The sequence below is a fragment of the Mus pahari genome, chromosome 21 (assembly GCF_900095145.1).
Source record: "Mus pahari chromosome 21, PAHARI_EIJ_v1.1, whole genome shotgun sequence".
In the NCBI taxonomy this organism is placed as follows: Eukaryota; Metazoa; Chordata; class Mammalia; order Rodentia; family Muridae; genus Mus; species Mus pahari.
The window spans coordinates 9,359,570-9,377,201 of record NC_034610.1 but is presented as its reverse complement, the minus strand read 5'-3'; the positions used below and the strand labels follow the sequence as shown (position 1 = coordinate 9,377,201).

At 43.7% G+C, this 17,632-nt stretch overlaps 1 protein-coding gene across 11 annotated transcripts in view; it reads right to left on the bottom strand.

The window, feature by feature from the left end:
- Positions 1-13,426, bottom strand: part of Afdn (afadin, adherens junction formation factor) — a 132,467-nt gene extending 119,041 nt beyond the window's left edge. For 5 of the 11 annotated variants that reach the window (XM_029532969.1, XM_029532974.1, XM_029532970.1 and 2 more), the window contains exon 1: positions 13,183-13,314. In XM_029532969.1, coding sequence (XP_029388829.1) covers positions 13,183-13,287 — 105 coding nt within the window. In that variant the 5' untranslated portion in view covers positions 13,288-13,314. Of the gene's footprint in view, positions 1-13,182 lie in introns of all 11 variants that reach the window. The other 6 variants (XM_029532967.1, XM_029532968.1, XM_029532972.1 and 3 more) reach the window with 3 other exon arrangements.
- Positions 13,427-17,632: the final 4,206 nt, after the last annotated feature.

Here is a 17,632-nt window from a genome sequence, read left to right as displayed (position 1 = left end):
TATATAGAATGGGTAAATAAGCACATATTGGGTGTCTGAAGACAGCTACAGTGTACTTACATATAATAAATAAACAAATCTTTAAAAAAAAAAAAAAAAAAAGAAGTAATTTCAATTATGAAAAAAAAAAAAAAGGTTCAGGCTGGAGAGATAGCTCAGCAGTTAAGAGCACTGACTGCTCTCCCAAAGGTCCTGAGTTCAATTCCCAGCAACCACAGGGTGGCATATAAACATCTGTAATGAGATCCAATGCCTTCTTCTGGTATGTCTGAAGACAGCTACATTGTACTCATGTGAATAAAATAAATCCTTTTTTAAAAAAAGAAAAAGAAGAAAAAAGGTCAACCAGGTACCTAAGACACAGTCAACATTAGACAAGGGTACTAGCATCTTATTTACACTATACTGTCTACAGCTCTCTGTGCCCTGTGCACTCTTGAAAATGAGTCTGGGACTAGAAGACTACAACTAGCAATTACACACATACGAGTGGTTTGTGTCATATCCTCAAATGGGTTATTATAAAATTTGATGGTCACTACTATGGCTAGGTGTAGTCAGTATTACTGAATAACAAAAAAAAAAATTTTTTTTTAAGTTTGTATTGTATCACTGGTAACTAAAAATTAAAATGGAGCACCTTAGAACACAGAAAATGAAGAAACTTGTCTAAAATTAATGTTGAAATCCACTCTCCTACAAATTCTATGTCCATTTTAAAATGGGCATATTTTAAAATATTATAAATTATGCTATAGTCCCACCTGAAAATATCATGCAGAGATCAAACTTTAGAATACTTCTCCTCTTCCTCCTCCTCCTCATCACTGTAGTGCTAATAGTTAAATCTAAGACTTTGTGCATGATAGGCAAGTGCTTTATTACTGAGTTAATATGTTCATCCCCCCAAGTCAAAAAAAAAAATTGTAAAAGCCATCTCTGAATATTTTAGAGCACAGCTGATAAATTATAACCTTGCCCCAAACCTTGAAGTAATTGTGGTTTTTTTTCAGATCATATAAATGTTATTTTTGTAATAATAATTAGACAGTATTAGCCTCTCCTGTGTGTTGGCATTTGCACAGGTGGTCAAAAATTACAATGAATAAAAGTGACAAAATCTTGGATTTTATACATAGCATATTTGTACAAGGTTATACAATTTCAAAATAAATGAGCTTTCAATGTGGAAAAATGTCCTACAGTAGCCCTGTTATTGCTGCTTCTACTAATTGCATCATAGAAACTAGACACAGCAAGAGGAGCAGAGCCACAAGCTCAGGCTTCTGTACAGAGCACTGCTATCATGTAGAGCCAAGGTATCAGGGTTGGCAAGGACATTTTAAATACAATACCAACAATACAGGAAATAAACTCTAGTAACTACATAAAAATTCAGTTTCTGTACAGCAAAGGCAAAAATAAATAGTGAACAGAAAGCCCACAGAGTAGGAGAAAATCATGACCTGCTACACTTCAGACAAGGGACTGATACTCACAATTTACAAAGAATTGTAAAAATTAAATACTAGGGAAATAAAACCTCCAATCAACAACAAATGAGCAAATGAAGGCTAGATGGTTTTCAAAAACATAAAAAAAAGAAAAGAAATACAAATGGCCAATAACAATTTTTAAAAGTAGCCAATATCTCTAGTCATCAAAGAAATACAAATTAAAACTGAGATACTGAACAGAACACCAAAGGTTTATACTCTAAAATCAAAAATCGACAAATGGGACCTCATAAAATTGCAAAGCTGTAAGGCAAAGGACACTGTCAATAAGATAAAACAGAAACCAACAGACTGGGAAAAGATCTTTACCAACCTCACATCCAATAGAGGACTAATATCTAATACATAAAAAGAACTCAAGAAGTTAGACTCCAGAGAACCAAATAACCCTATTAAAAAATGGGGAACAAAGCTAACCAGAATTCTCAACTAAGGAAACTCGAATCACTGAGAAGCACCTAAAGAAATGTTTAACATCCTTTGTCGTCAGGAAAATGCAAATCAAAACAACCCTGGGATTCCACCTCACCAGTCAGAATGGCTAAGATCAAAAACAGGTGATAACAGATGCTGGCGAGGATGTGGAGAAAGAGGAACACTCCTCCACTTATGGTGGGATTGCAAGCTGGTACAACCTATCTGGAAATCAGTCTGGCAGTTCCTCAGAAAATTAGACATAGTACTACCTGAGGACCCAGCTATACCACTCCTGGGCATATACCCAGAAGATCTTCCAACTGGTAATAAGGACACATGCTCCACTATGTTCATAGCAGCCACATTTATAATAGCCAGAAGCTGGAAACAACCCAGATGTCCCTCAACAGAGGAACGGATACAGAAAATGTGGTACATTTACACAATGGAATACTCTACTACTCAGCTAATAAAAACAATGACTTCATGAAATTCACAAGCAAATGGATGGAACTTGAAAATATCCTGAGTGAGGTAACTCAGTCACAAAAGAACACACAGGGTATGTACTGACTGATAAGTGGGTATTAGCCCAAAAGTTCGGAATACGCAAGATTCAATTCATAGACCATATGAAGCCCAAGAAGAAGGAAGACAAAAATGTGGATGTTTCAGTGCTTCTTAGAAAGGTGAACAAAATACTCACAGGAGGAAATATGGAGACAAAGTGTGGAGCAGAGACTGAAGGAAAGGCCATCCAGAGACTGCCCCACCTGGGGATCCATCCCACATAAAGCCACCAAACCTGGGCGTTATTGTGGATGCCAGGAAATGCTTGCTGATGGAAGCCTGATATGGCTGTCTCCTGAGAGGCTCTGCTAGAGGCTGACAAATACAGAGGATGCTCGCAGCCAACCATTGGACTGAACATGGGGTTCCCGATGGAGAAGTTAGAGAAAGGACTGAAGGGGCTGAGGGGGTTTACAGCCATATGGAGGGAGCAACAGTGTCAACTGGCCAGACACCCCACCCCCAGAGCTCCTGGAGACTGGACCACCAACCAGAGTACACATGGAGCGACCCACGGCGCTGGCCACATATGTGGCAGAAGATGGCCTTGTTGGACATCAATGGGAGGAGAGGCCCTTGGGCCTGAGGGTGTTCAATGCCCCAGTGTAGGGGAATGCTAGGGTGGGAAGACTGGAGTAAGTGGGTGAGCACCCTCATAAAGGCAGGGGGAGGGGGAGGGGGAGGGGGAGGAGATAGGGGGTTTCCAAAGGGGAGACCTGAAAAGGAGAAAACATTTGAAATGTAAATAAAGAAGATATTCAATTTAAAAAAAAAAAAAAAGAAGGAAAAAAGAAATATAAAGTAAAAACAGATACTACTTCCCCCAGTCAGAATGGCATCATTAACAAATCTGACAGTACATGTTGGAAAGCATGTGGAGAAAAGAACCCTTATTCACTACTGGTAGGGGTACACACTAATAAAGACATTGAGGAAATCAGCTTGGAAATTACTCAAAAAAAGTAAAAATAGAATTCTATGTGGCCCAGCTATTTCATTCCTGGGCATTTACCCAGAGAGGTTCACACCCTACCACATAAATATCTGCACCCTGTTTTCTTTCTGCTGCTTTATTCACTATACGAGGGAATGGAACAGCACAGCTGTCCTGTCAGCAAGTGAGTGAATAATGAAAATCTGGGATACATATAAACAGGATATTTCTCAGTTTTAGAGAAAAATTAAGTTTAAAATTTTGTAGAAAAAAAATGAATGGAATTAGAATGTGAAATGAGGTCAAATACTCTCAGAAAGAAATAAAACAAATGTTCTCCCTCAAATATAGAATCTAGACAAGAATCTCTATGTAAGCAGATGTATCTGTGGGGATAGTACAACATGGTGGGAAGAGAGCAAGAAAGGCTGAATGTGGAGATGAGGGGACTGAGTGCAGGACCACAGGTAGTCAACACAAGCTAGGGAAGAAGATAGAAGCTAATTGTTTTTCTCGTTCTAAATCTGTTATGGATTTTTGGGTTTGGTAGTGGCTAAGTACATAAAATCATATTCAATACTAAAGTGTAAAATTTAATGTGAAGCCTCGCATCTGTTTCACATGCCAATTTTAACTGTATATTAACTTCAGTAAGTTATACTGAATTGGGGTTTGGTTAATTTGGGTGTGTGATATTTGTACTTATTTACAAGATTTTTGATAATAAAGTTCACTAAAACATAAAGAAATAGAAAACAGCGGGTCTTCATGTAAAGCAGCACTCTGAATAGACACATGAAGGACACATGCTCTCTAAGGGTTAACAGGCATTTACCTGCTTTCCTTTGTTTTTACATTGTTTTATGTATACATATTTTATTGTATATCTTATGCTTGCATGTATGTCTCTACACTACATATATGCAGTGCATGCAGGGGCCAGAAGAGGGCATCAGATCACTTAGAACTGGAGTTACAGACAAGTTGAGCGCTGCCACATAGGTAGGTGCTGGCAATCAAACCCAGTAATTTGAAAGAACAACCAAGGCTCTTAACCACTAAGTGTCTGTCTCTCCAGCCCCTGCTTGATTTCCACTGAGAGAGTGCAGGAAATCAAGCAGCAGAGAACCAGGAGCTCCTAACCAACAAACAGCCAAACAGCAAATGGGCACGCTTTTCTCTGGTCAGCATTTGTCAGCAAACTCTTCTATCTTGAAAACCAGAGATGTTATGTTATGTTGCATTCTCCAGAAGAAGTGTTCCCAACCTGGAAACAACTTATGACACATTCCTCAGCACTCAGCTGGACTCCTCTGGAGCATGTTCTCAGTCTATTTCTCCTACTAAGATGCAAGCTGGTTTTATTTTTACACCACACACACACACACACACACACACACACACACACACACAAACAGTGAGTAAAAGGTCAGGATCTGCCTGTCTATAGTTAGCAAACTCCAGCAAGTTCAAAAGGGCAATAAATAAAGACAGTCCCCCCCAGTCCGTTCTGACACTACCTAAGAGCCAACAGAAGCAATGCCAGTGCGTGCCTGCTGGCCTGCTGTACCTAACATCCAGCCTAAGCCACAGTGTTCAGGACATTCGCTCTAACTACAATGTAGTTTACCTTTACAAGGAAAGCATATCAGATAGATAGATAGATAGATAGATAGATAGATAGATAGATAGATAGATAGATAGATTAAATATATGTGTGTGTGAGTGTGTGTGTGTGTGTGTGTTTTCAAAGTAAAAACTTATCAGTGTAATCAATCGATTTCCAAGTCTCTAAATAATTTCATTCCTGACACAGACTTATAAACTCGAGTCATGCAATCTCCTATTTCTCAACTTTTAGGCTCAGCTTACATTAGGAAACTACTCTATAGAGCTGTAAGCCTTTTGTTTGTATGCTTTTCACTTTATTAAGTACATTCACTCTCCACATTATGTGATATGGGGCATTCATATATGCAAAACAGAGTGAATTTTTTTTGTCACTGTAACTAGAACAAAATCCAAGCCAGGAATAGGGGGAAAGAAACCTAAGCCAGACAGCCTGAGACCAGCAAACGCAGTCACGTGCCCGTGCTCTCTCTGACAGCTCTAACCCAGTTCTGAACCCCTACATGCTTGGGGTCAAAGCTAGTTCAGAAATCACACTTTTCCGGGTTTCATAGTATTTGCATGCACAAAATAAGTTGTCTTGAGGATAGGGCATGAATTTAAACGTTAAATTTATTTGTTCAATTTATGTTACACCTTATAAACACAGTCTACTTGTAATTCTATACAATATTTTTCTTATGCCTGTATTTTTGCTACAACCTGTCACATGAGGTCTTATGTTGCTTTTTTTTCTTCCACTCAGACCGTTTTAGATTCTGCAGCGTTTTGGACTTTAGATTTCAAATTGAGCAGAGATAAAAATGTGCTCAGCCGGGCGTGGTGGCGCATGCCTTTAATCCCAGCACTTGGGAGGCAGAGGCAAGCGGATTTCTGAGTTCGAGGCCAGCCTGGTCTACAAAGTGAGTTCCAGGACAGCCAGNGCTATACAGAGAAACCCTGTCTCGAAAAACCAAAAAAAAAAAAAAGAAAAGAAAAATGTGCTCAAGAATAAAGAAAGTTCACCCTTGATAACATGTACACACTGCAATCAACTCACAGGTCTAGAGACAGCACTAAGCAAATTACCAGGAGACTTTTAGGCCTTCATGGAATGTCAGTGCTAACACTTAACCCATCAGGAACTGGTAAGAATCAATGGGATATACATAACACACTCCTTAGTACCTATCTTTCAAGTGTAAATGCAAGCCAAGCATATAGGAATACACTGATCCTTGTCCCAGGCATTGTCTAGGTAGATGAGCTGAATCTGCACATAACCTCTGCCAGGAAACTAACAGAAACCCCAAACTTCTGAACAAAAACCAATACTCTATCTAACATGGACACAACTTTAAAATATTAAATCATGGTAGTTGTTAGCAATTTCCATTTTATTCATAATAAAGGAAAGTAAGTTTATATCGAAATAGTTGTATCATTTTCTGACATTATCCCAGAGTTCAAGTCTAGCAAAATTGTTTAAAAGCAAGTTAAACCAATGCCACCAGAACAGTAACCAATGTTTAGCAGTAATGCTCTACAACTACAACTACTCAATTCACCCATCATAACAATAAATGTGTTTCTTAAACTTCCACCAACCTGGTACCATATTCTAATATGGTTCCCTTTTTATTCACTATGAAAGATACTTCTACAGACATTCTACTGCTGTCATTTAATCACAATTAAAATTCCATAAAAATCTAGACTTACAAAATGTATATTCCACTGGGCCAACAAACTGCAAAAGTTATTTTCATTGGTACAGGAAAACAAACTAATGAACCAGTCTAAATGAAGTAGTTAGCAGCACTACCAGTACTGTATCTAGGTGGTAAAGCCCCAGCTCAAGAGGGGTAAGTCAAGCCTCCATGACTGCTACAGAGCAGACTGTGCAAAGTTAAGACAAAGCACTCAGAAAACAAGGAGCTACAGAAACCACTCACAGAACAGTTCCCTCTCCATGCTGAAGTAAAGAAATGTTGTCATTACAGAGCTAGTACTATGGCCTCTGCGAAATTAGACACTGCCAGATGCCAGCTTCTAATTCCAAACTCCCCTCCCAGTATCTGATATGGAAAATTCTCAGGACCCCAAGACAGATCTGAGACTCCAGAGAGCAGCTAATGGGGATATTTGTAGGAGGCAAGTGACACCTAACTGACTGGTAGATTTAAAAATAACAACCTGAAGGTTATCTGTGCCAAATGTGAAGCAGTTATACCAATTAACCAGCTAGCATGTTGTAGGTTTATAGAATTTAAAAACTGGCTACCATGAAAAAGTATTTCCTTGTCAAAATTATTTTTTTCTCTTCTTCCTATTATCAGTTGTTCTGATTTTCCCTCTAGAGTCAAAAAGTACCTAAGTATATGTTTGATAGTGAAAAATGGGGAATATCAATCAAGCATTTGAAGTGGAAATTTAAGGGTTCTTTGGAAAGTCGGTGTTTTGCCAGGGCAAACAAGTGAAGGAACGTTTCATTTCGTTAAAATGGACACAGGTGTGAAAGACTAAGGCAGAATCTGAAGGAATGTTTCACTGAAGCAGACACAGGAGAGAGGAAGTTCTGCTAAAGCAAGCACGTGAAAGGACACATGATGAAGGTATTGGTCTGCCTTACATTGCTTAGTTGAGCTGCATTTGTCAGCACTTCAGAGAGAGAAATGCACAAAAAAACAAAAAACTTTTGGTGGTGTACTGCAGTTTCTTGCCACTTTGGCAGACTCAGGCTGATTGGATGCAGGTGCTGAGGCAAGACACTTGGAGGACACATGTTTGGAGGGTATAAATAGGACCCCACAGAGTGACAGAGAGCTTCACTTGCTGGTATAACTTCGCTGTGCAATGCCTGTGGATGTCTGAGTCTTCTCTGATCTTCACTTCCCTGAGAGGCACAGCTGAGAACTCCTAGTGTTCCTGCTGGCCCCTCCTGCTGACCGGAGCCAAAGGCTGTGGCCTAGCTGTCTCTACTAGATAGTGCCACCATTGCTGATTCATGTTTACAATCCTTACTCTACGGAACTGGACTGCTGCTGTATCCATGAAGTGTTTGCATGAGCATCAAGCTGCAGCTGCCTGCTAACCTGTGAACTCAACTGCCAATTTCCAGACAACACAGATGGGAGTTGCTCCAAAGTACCTTTCTAAACAGGTCCACTTCCCCCATAACCTTTCTTTTCTACTACCTCTGGTGGGTGGTGGGCTGTACGGGAGGTTAAAGCATTTAAGAACCATCATTAAAATAGGATTTGAAGAAATTAATGTTATAGGCATTGGCAGTTCTCCTACTTCCACTTCTGTGTGAACTTCAAACAGAAATTCGGGACATAAAGTATTTACAAGTTAGATGTTCAGGAAAACAGGTTTTAGCAGTTCAACCATCTAACAATTACACATTAACCTGTTAAAATATGTCTGGACATTGCTCCTGTCTAAAGGAAATACAGGGGAAAAGAGTGAAACAGAGACTGAAGGAAAGGCCATCCAGAGACTGCCCCACCTGGGGATCCATCCCACATGCAGACACCAAACCCAGACACTATTGCTGATGCCAAGAAGTGCTTGCGGACAGGAGCCTGATACAGCTGCCTCCTGAGAGGCCTTGCCAGATCCTGACCAATATAGATGCAGATGCTCTCAGCCAACCATTGGACTGAGCACAGGGACACCCCCCCCCCCCATGAAGGAGATAGGGGAAGGACTGAAGGAGCTAAAGGGGTTTTATCTGGCATCAATGGGAGGTGAGCCCCTTGGTCCTGTGAAGGCCTGATGCCCCAGTGTAGAGGAATGCTAAGGCGGTGAGGAGGGAGCAGGTGGGTGGGGGAGCATCCTCACAAAAGGAGGGTAAGAGGGGATGATGGGGTAGGGGTTTGCAGAGGGGAAACAGGAAAAGGGGATAACATTTGAAATATAAACAACTAAAATATCCAATTTTTAAAAAATACTTCTGGACAATGCCATCATCTGAAATTGTTTTATGTACATAAATTTAGATAAGAGCTATATAAACACAAATTTTACATCAGTTATTACAGGACATAAAGACTTTAGAGAATTGTAACAATCACTACAGGTCAATAAGCTAAGGAGGAAAAAAGAAGCCAAGTATACACATCTATAATCTTAGCACTGAGGATGCTGGTGCAGAGACTCACTAGGTGTGTCAGAGCTACTCAGGAAGACTTTGTCTCAAACAACAACAATAAAAGTAAACACTAACAGAATGACTGAGCATGGTGGTGCAGAAGCACTTGGGAGGCAGAGGCAGTCAGATTTCTTTTTTTTTTTTCAATGCTTGAGATTTTTTTATTGCTGCCACCATTGCAGAATTATATACATATACATTTACATATATATATACACATATTCATATACACATACATACACAAACAGACACACACACACGTAATTATCCTATGCGTTCCTAAATCTTTGTCAGTATCTCTAATTATTTCTGCTGAGTAGATCCCTGGATGTCTAATACCTGGGTGCAGGCAGGCAGATTTCTTAAAGTTTAAGACCAGACAGGTCTACCAAGTGAGTTCCAGGACAGCCAAGGCGGTTATACAGAGAAACCCTGTCATGACAGGAAAGAAAAAAGAAAAGGAAGAAAGGAAATGAAGACCAGGATCTATGAATACTAAAGCTCACCAACAACTACCACCTGTTTCATTTATAGTCACAGAAAAAAAAGATTTTCATCAGGACCAATACTTAAACTACAACTGTTACCTTCAAAGTTTTCAAATATAATTAGGCTGCATGACAAAGCATCATTACCCCTAAGTGTCAGTCTGGAAGACAGGTGTAGCTATAATAAGCTATGCAGTTACCACCTCTTCTCCTCAACACTTCCTAGTCCACCTCTCTTGGCAATCTCCATGTTATTTTTTGCACACATCTTTTGTAATATCATCACATGACTTCTCAAGATTAACCAAGGAATTAGAATGAATCATGTTCACCTATAATAAAACACATGTGGGTGTACACAAATTCTGGGTTATTTCTCCCCAGAGGCAAAAAGGCAACAATGAATAAATAAAAGTGAATGACTGAAAAGTATCTCATAAAACTAAAGTCAGTAACTTAGCTAAGTTTATCAGCATAACCTTTATGCAAAAGTCAGAATAAAACAAATTTTACTATGTGAGCAATTTTCAAAGAATTTTTACAAGTTTTTTTGCCAGGAATATTCAATATTTCTTTCTTTATGCTTACTAAGTACCAATTGTGACAGACAGCAATTCTGCAAGTATAAATATTTCATTTCTTGCTCTGTGTAATGAAGAGGGAGAAAAAACAGTAATTCTGATGACAAGTCTTGGTAAGACCAGAGAAGTCTTCTTAAACAGTACTGGAAAATTAAAAAGATTCAAAGGGGCACTCTCCCATTATAAGTCATCAGAAACCACTAATTTCAAAGCCCTAATTGTAAAAGGAAAGAGTCCCGTAATGCTTGGAGAAAATGATTATCAGTTTCTATAGTGGCCACGGTATTAATTCAGTTAACATCAATCTCCCAGTCATAAAATGTTCACGTTTACACTGTTAACTCTTATTTTCAAGAAGTACACAAGTCCCAAGTTAAGGACTGAAAACTGCTCAGCAACACCTGGCTGGTACCCAGGACGTGCTCTCTTTACACAGACATATGAACGAGAAGGAAAGTGCAAACTTCACCAGGATGATGCCTTTCCTTTAAAGGTAATGTTACCCACACCACGTTTATCATCCTGTTCCACAGAGAAAGCAAAGAATCACCCGTGGGTATCACCGCCAGACACAACCAAGTCACAGGTGACCAGCGGAGTTTAAAATGTGGCGACACTGTACCAAAATAAACAAACAAAAGAAAACATTCATCATACTCTCACCAACAAGCATAAGACTGCCCAATTAAACAAATACAAGGCTTACATCTTCCCACAAAACAACTTCTGCGGTGAATCTTTTCAATGGTCACTGAACATCTATAGGGGTTGGAGTACTTCAGTAAAACTGCAGATGCAGCTCAGACACAGCAGGCTGCAGCCACTGGCCTTACACTACTGATACAGGGAACTCAGCTTCCTTATATGATATAGTGCGCTAATAAAAACCTCAGCTTCAAATTGAACAGAGTAATTTTAATAGTACCCAAAGATTCTCTAAAAAATAAAATAGAAAATGTGAACTAGCTATTACATAATAAAAAAGAAGACATTTTGAAAACAAATTAATTTCATTATGAAAGGCTTTCAATTACAAGTTGTTTCTAAAAATAGAAATGTTCAGATGTAAGAGAGGATAATGTAGCATGAAAAAGATAATTTCATTTAAGTCCTTTAATTTTTTTCATTGTCTACACAACTCTTTACCTGCAGAAAACTGGGGGAGGGGGAAAAGCATTCCGCAACTTTACTGTTCATCTCTCCAAAATGATAGTTTCAAGTGAATGCTTATAGAATAGAATCCACTTAAATCTAAAATATTTAATCTAAAAGGTTTTAAAGCTAACCCCTCAATTTAAGACTAAAACACTAAGCTGTTACTTCTCAACAGAAAACACATCTTTTCTTAACCAGATAAGAACTCGGGGGGGGGGGGGCAAGGGAATTCACCTGACTAGCAATATTTTACTTGCAAAGTTTATCTTGCCATTTAAAAAAATAATAATAAGCTAATTATTCTGAAAGACAAGATAATACTGAAACTAAATTGCTTCGCGGCTTCTTTCTAAAGAATCGCTTGTAAGGCTATGAATGAACACTAACTACACAGTAAATTTGCTTACTAAAATACAACTCGTAAAATCGTTACAGAAGATGAATTATGAATCAGAAGTAACTTAACATCCTCCGGTGTTCAAATTGGCAACCTGAACCTAATAATTTACCTTAGCTTGTCAAATAGAGATCGAGAGAAAGGGCTCTAACGAGGTCAAGTGTGCTCACAAGAAGGTGAGAGGGGAGGAGAGGAAAGCCTGCCTTCCTCCACCGGCAAAATTAAGTCAAAGGGGGAAAGTCAATCTGGAGAGACTGCTCAGATCTACCAAATGTGTGTTCGCGGCTAAGCGCTGGCTGCTGTTTCAGCAAGCACCTCTTACATTTCAAAGTCAGAGCTATTTCCAAATCCCGCACAAGTCCTGGGTAAAGCGTGGGGTCGCGTGGAACAGGTCTGCCCGGCCGCAACTTAACCAAACGCCCTTCGGCCCGCTGTCACGGGAGGCTTCCCCGAGGCTTCCCGCCCGCCCCGCAGCTCCTCCGACAGTCTCCCCGGTACCAACCGGCTGGCTGGATACTCTGCCCTCACCCCACCCCCACGATCGTCCAGAACTCTTCCCGCAGCCCCGCTGCGTACCGCCAGCGCACCGGGCTGGAGCAGGGGGTTTCATCGGTCCGCCCGCTGCGCGCCACCGTGCCCCGCCAGGCCCGGAGGTACGCGCGCCGTGGGGCGCACGGGGGCTCCCACCGCCGCGGGCACCGGCCGGTCACGTGGCCTCGGAGGGGCCGAGATCCGCGTCCCGACCGTAGGAAAGACGCCATCAAAGAAACCTGCGGGCGGCGAAGAGCGCACCCCGCAGGGGAAGGCCCACGGCCTGCGTGGGCCGCGACGGGGACCGGTGCGCTGGGCAGGTAAGGGCCGGGAGGGCACAGGTGGGACGTGCGGGCACAGGTGGGCGGCCAGGTGCAGTCCCGTGGGGGCAAGCGGGGCCTGAGGACACAAGTGCGCGCCTGGAAAGGGTGCGGGGGACACAGGTGGGGTCTGAGGACACACGTGGGTGGCCAGGCGGAGTCCCGGGGACACAAGTGCACGTCCAGGTGCGTCTCCGCGCGCAGGTGGCCGGCCCGCCCGCTGCGCGGGCCACCAAGCCGCCTTGGACCCCGCCCGGGCGGCGGGGCTCGGCAGGAGGCGACAAGGACGAGCGCCCCTAGGGACCCCGCTGGCCAGTACGGTGGGCGGAGGCCGAGGGGACAGGGCCGCGGGCGAGGGCGGGTCCGCCGGCGGGCGGGCGGGCGGGCAGGCCGGCGGGGGAGGGGCGGCCGCGGGACCCCACGGCGCTGTGCCTCCCTCGGCCTCCGCGTCGCCGGCCCGCGGACCCGCGCGCGCCGCCTCCCCTCACACCCCGGCGGCGGCGCTCACCTCGGTCGGCTGGCTGATCTCGAACAGGTCCAGCCGGTTGGCGTTCCAGTGGTGAATGATGTCGGCCAGCTTCCGCCGCTCTTCGTCGCGGCCGCCCGCCGACATGATCGCGGCCGCTCCTCCCCACGGCCAGCTGGGCCGGAACACCGCAGGCCGCCTCGCCGCCGCCGCCGCCGCCGCCGCCGCGCGTCCTCCGCCGGGCTCGGCCCGCGTCCGGCCCGCGCCGCCTCAGCCCGCCTCAGCCGCGGCCGGTGCGCCGAGCGCCGCCCCCCGCCCTCCCGCCGCCGTGCGCGCCCGCCCGCCGTGCGCGTCCCCGCGAGCGAACGAGCGAGCGAGCGGGCGCCGCGCACCTCCGCACCGCGCCGCTAGGTGCTGCCGCGTGGTCGCGCGCTCACGCGCGCGCGCGTGCGTGCGTGCGTGCAGGGGGCGCGTCGGGTGTCCGCGGGCCGCACTCGCTCTGTGCCGGAGGCGTGAGTCCTCCCCGGAGCCTCTCGGTCCGGCGGCCGCGCTGGCTGGGTCCGCCCTGGGCAGGCTGAGGTGTGGCGGGCGAGCCGGCGAGCGGAGGGGCGGCGTCCTGACGGGCGGGGCGACCCGGAGCTGCGGAGCGGGGTGGACAGGTGGGCGTGGGCTGCGCGGCCGGCGGAACCGGCCGGCCATCCCTCCGCGGCCCTGCCGCCTGGGCTGCGCTGGCTGCTGGGGTCAAATCCCAGCTGACCTTTCCCCCCGGAGGAAAGATAAATTATTGTGGTTGTGTGTGAGCGTCAGTGCAAATGTTTTCCGAGCCCTCCTCGGGCTCAGGGTGCCTTTTGGATCCCCCCGCATTCCTCAGCCCCGGGCAGGGAGCGGCGGCGCCCTTTGTGTCTCCGGGGAGCGCACGCCACCTCGGGGAAAACGGCGAACCCGAGTTAGACCCGGGAAGAGACACTAGCGTGAGTTTTTAATAATCTTTTAAAGCCTCCCGGTGAACCTAGAAACCCAAAAATTAACTTGAACAGCAAATGCTCTGGGGTTTAGAGAACGTTTGTCTCTTTGTCTTTTTTCATTGCCTCTTCCGTGCCAAAAATAATCTGTTCGCTGGAGAACACATCCGGAAGGAGCTGTTTTCCCCTGTTCATCCAGGTAAAATTGCTGTTTGGCATGCTCCAAGGGAAAGCCTTCACCGGAGCTAAGAGGGTAATATGCTGTATTTGACATGACCTCTTTATTTCTGCTCTCTCTCCCTTTTCCAGTGAGAAGATATGTTTTCTCTCTAGCAGTTGGAGGTTTTTCTTTTGTAGGAGAGAAGAGCATCTGTCCTCCAGGCTGGGCTTTGTCTCCGTTTGCCCTGCGACTGCACTAGCGCAGCAAGGCTACATAAGGAGGCTTTTCAGCAGAGGAGCCTGGTGTTGAACTCGTGCCATGGGGAATGAATTCTTCTATAGACCCCTCGTCCTCTTCTGGAAGTTAAAGGGGGGCGATTTGCAAAAAAAAAAGCATATGTGTATGAATGTGTCTTCCTGTCCTAGCATTCTGTTCCTTTGTGCCTTGAAGTTCTTGTGCTTCTGTGTGGACTCGATTGTCAGTGCAGCTCAAGACCCTCCCTAGCCTCCACACTCTTAGTTCCCCTCACAGAGCCAGTGTAAACTGGTTTTCACAGCTTGGGTTGTAGTCCTGCTGAAGAACAGGCTTTTACAGAATTTACAAAGCTAGCAATTAGACAACTAACACCCATGCCACTGCGTTGCTAAAAGGGAGAATTCAGGGTTGCTGGAGACCGAGAATGGCTCTCTGCAGCGTTGTTTTTAATGGGAAGAAATTATGTAGAGAAGACAGCAGACAGTGCAGGGCTTATAGATGACTCGAAATCCATGTCCACTGCCGTTGATTTCTGGTTTACTTTTAAAAAGCTCCATCTGTATCGTCTTGACCAGTGAACCAGTTCCCAAAGTATAATGCATTGTAAGTCATTAGTATATTGATAAAGGCTTAAAAGCCAATATACAGAATACCTGTGATTTTTCTCACAGCCAAAAAGACCCGAACTATTATGTGTTCAGCCAAGAAGAGTTTTAGGCTGGCCCACTATTCCACTAATGCTCATTGTTTGAGCGCAGAGATAAATGGGGAGTGGTAGGCCAGGCCTGTGTTCCAAGAACAGGGAGGCGTGGCAGGAGGATGAGGAATTGAAGGTCGACCTCCTAGAAGTTCAAGAAAAAGAAAAGGGAACCAAAACAATGTTCTGAGTCATGTGTTGTGATATCCATAAAAGACGGAAGGGACATAGGTAGCCATTGTAGCACAACCTACGTCCTGAATTGAAGGTGCTTAAGCCAAGGGCTCACTGAGGCTGCAATTCAGTGGTACCTAGGTTCCCAATGTTCATGAGGTCCTGGGTTCTCTCATCAGCATCATAGAGTTATGCTTAAAGATACTCAGATGACAGTAAAGATGAAACCCTGATCCTTCTTTGTCCATAAGCATGGTGACTGGTCATACCTAACAACATGATGTAGAAAAGGAAGAGCCTAAAAGCCCCCTGAGCTTTGTTAACACGTCCAATACAGAAACAGATTCAATGAAAGGCTGTATGTGAAGTCAGACAACCCTGCACTACCTGAGGCTGACAGTAATCCGGTTAGTCGGGTTTTTCAAGATTTAAGTTCCCACTTTATACTTAAGTCTTGATCTTCCCTTTTAAAGTTAGTAAAATATGTTAGTTGTATATTAAGCAATAAGAATCATCAGTACTGAGCCAGGCAGTGGTGACACACGCCTTTATTCCCAACCCTCAGGCAGCAGAAGCAGGTGAATCTGTGAGTTTAAGGCCAGCCTGGTCTACAGAGTAAGTTCCAGGACAGCCAGGGCTACACAGAGAGAAACCCTATCTTGAAAAACAGATAAAAAACATCAGTTCTTGCATAATGGGGAAAATAGATAAGAACAAATAATGAATGTTAGTTTTCCTTCCCTTTTTTTAAAAAAAAATTTTTTTTGACAGTCTCATGTTTTTCAGACTGGCCTTGTATTTTTTTCTGTAGCCAAGAATGACCTTGAACTCTGATCCTCCTCTGTAACTCCAGAGTAACAGGGCTGGGACGTTGGGGGGAGAGCTATCTATATGCCATCACTTCCAGCTTATGCTGTACTGGGAATTTGAATACTTGGCTTCCTGTATGCTAGGCAAGTATTCTACCAACTGAACTATATCCCCTTTGAAATTTGTCTTCAGTAAAGTATTCTTAAAAACAAAAATTCTCCTGGGGCTGGAGAGATGGCTCAGAGATTAAGTCTGCTCTTCTAGAGGTCCAGAGTTAAATTCCCAGCAACCACATGATAGCTCACAACCATTTGAAATGGGATCTAATGCTCTCTTCTGGTGTGTCTGAAGACAGTGACAATGTACTCACATAAATAAATCTTCAAAAAAATCTCCACAACCAACTATATGTAATAACCCCTTTTCTGCCTCAGTTTGCACAAGCCCCAGGAAAGAAATACCAGAAAGATGAACACATCCCAGAAAAGTAAATGACACATAACAGCAACTGTTGTCTAATGACCAACAGATCATTTGACTCCCAATAACTTAAATACTTTGGCAAGTTAGTAGAATGTTGAAATATTTCAGTTCTATAATTGCACAAATCGGCTTACAAATCATGTTAATAGATATGTCAAGTCAAAGGATGGCCTTTAAAATGTAAAGTTAAAGTATGTAATAAAGGTACAGGCAGAGGCAGCACTAATGTAGAGATCGTCTTCCACAGAAGCCCTGACATACAAAAGCTATTCTAGCTTGTTAACCTTAAACGCCAGACAGCTAACTCCTTTTCAGAACCCGCAGGCTAGAAAGCTCAATGTTGGTTAGTTTCTTTATGCAAGGAACAAGGGAAGGGGAAAAAGGAGGGTGGGAGGGAGAAATTCCGGATTAGGTTTCCATAGGTGTGTACTTTACTTAATAAATCTTTCTACCCTGTCATACTTCTAGTGCCTGATATTTAGTCACATTTAGAATTCCTCGTAAAATTTCCAGAAAGCTGTTTTTATGGAGAATTGTGATGAAAACTGAGTGTAGAAGCAGGGAGTGGTGACGCATGCCCTTTAATTCTGGCAGGCAGGTCTCTGTGACTCAGGCCAACCTGCTCCACAGAGTGAGTTCCAGGGCTACAAAGTAGGACCCAGTTTCAAAAGAGGTACATGACAGTGGAGCTTGATGACAAATAGTTAGATCTACTACATAGTGTTAATATGACTTCACCTTCTCCCTGGTATGGGTAGACAGGAGCTGCCAAGGCATATAATATAGCTCAGTGGTAGAGTGTATCTACCTGTGTTCAATGTCCAAAACTGAAAACATAAAAATAAAATGTTGCCAAGGTAAGCCATATGATAAACCTTATTTCCACACCAAGTCTTCCTCCACCATTACTAGGAAGACATTGAATGCATAATGCATACTATAAGAACAAAC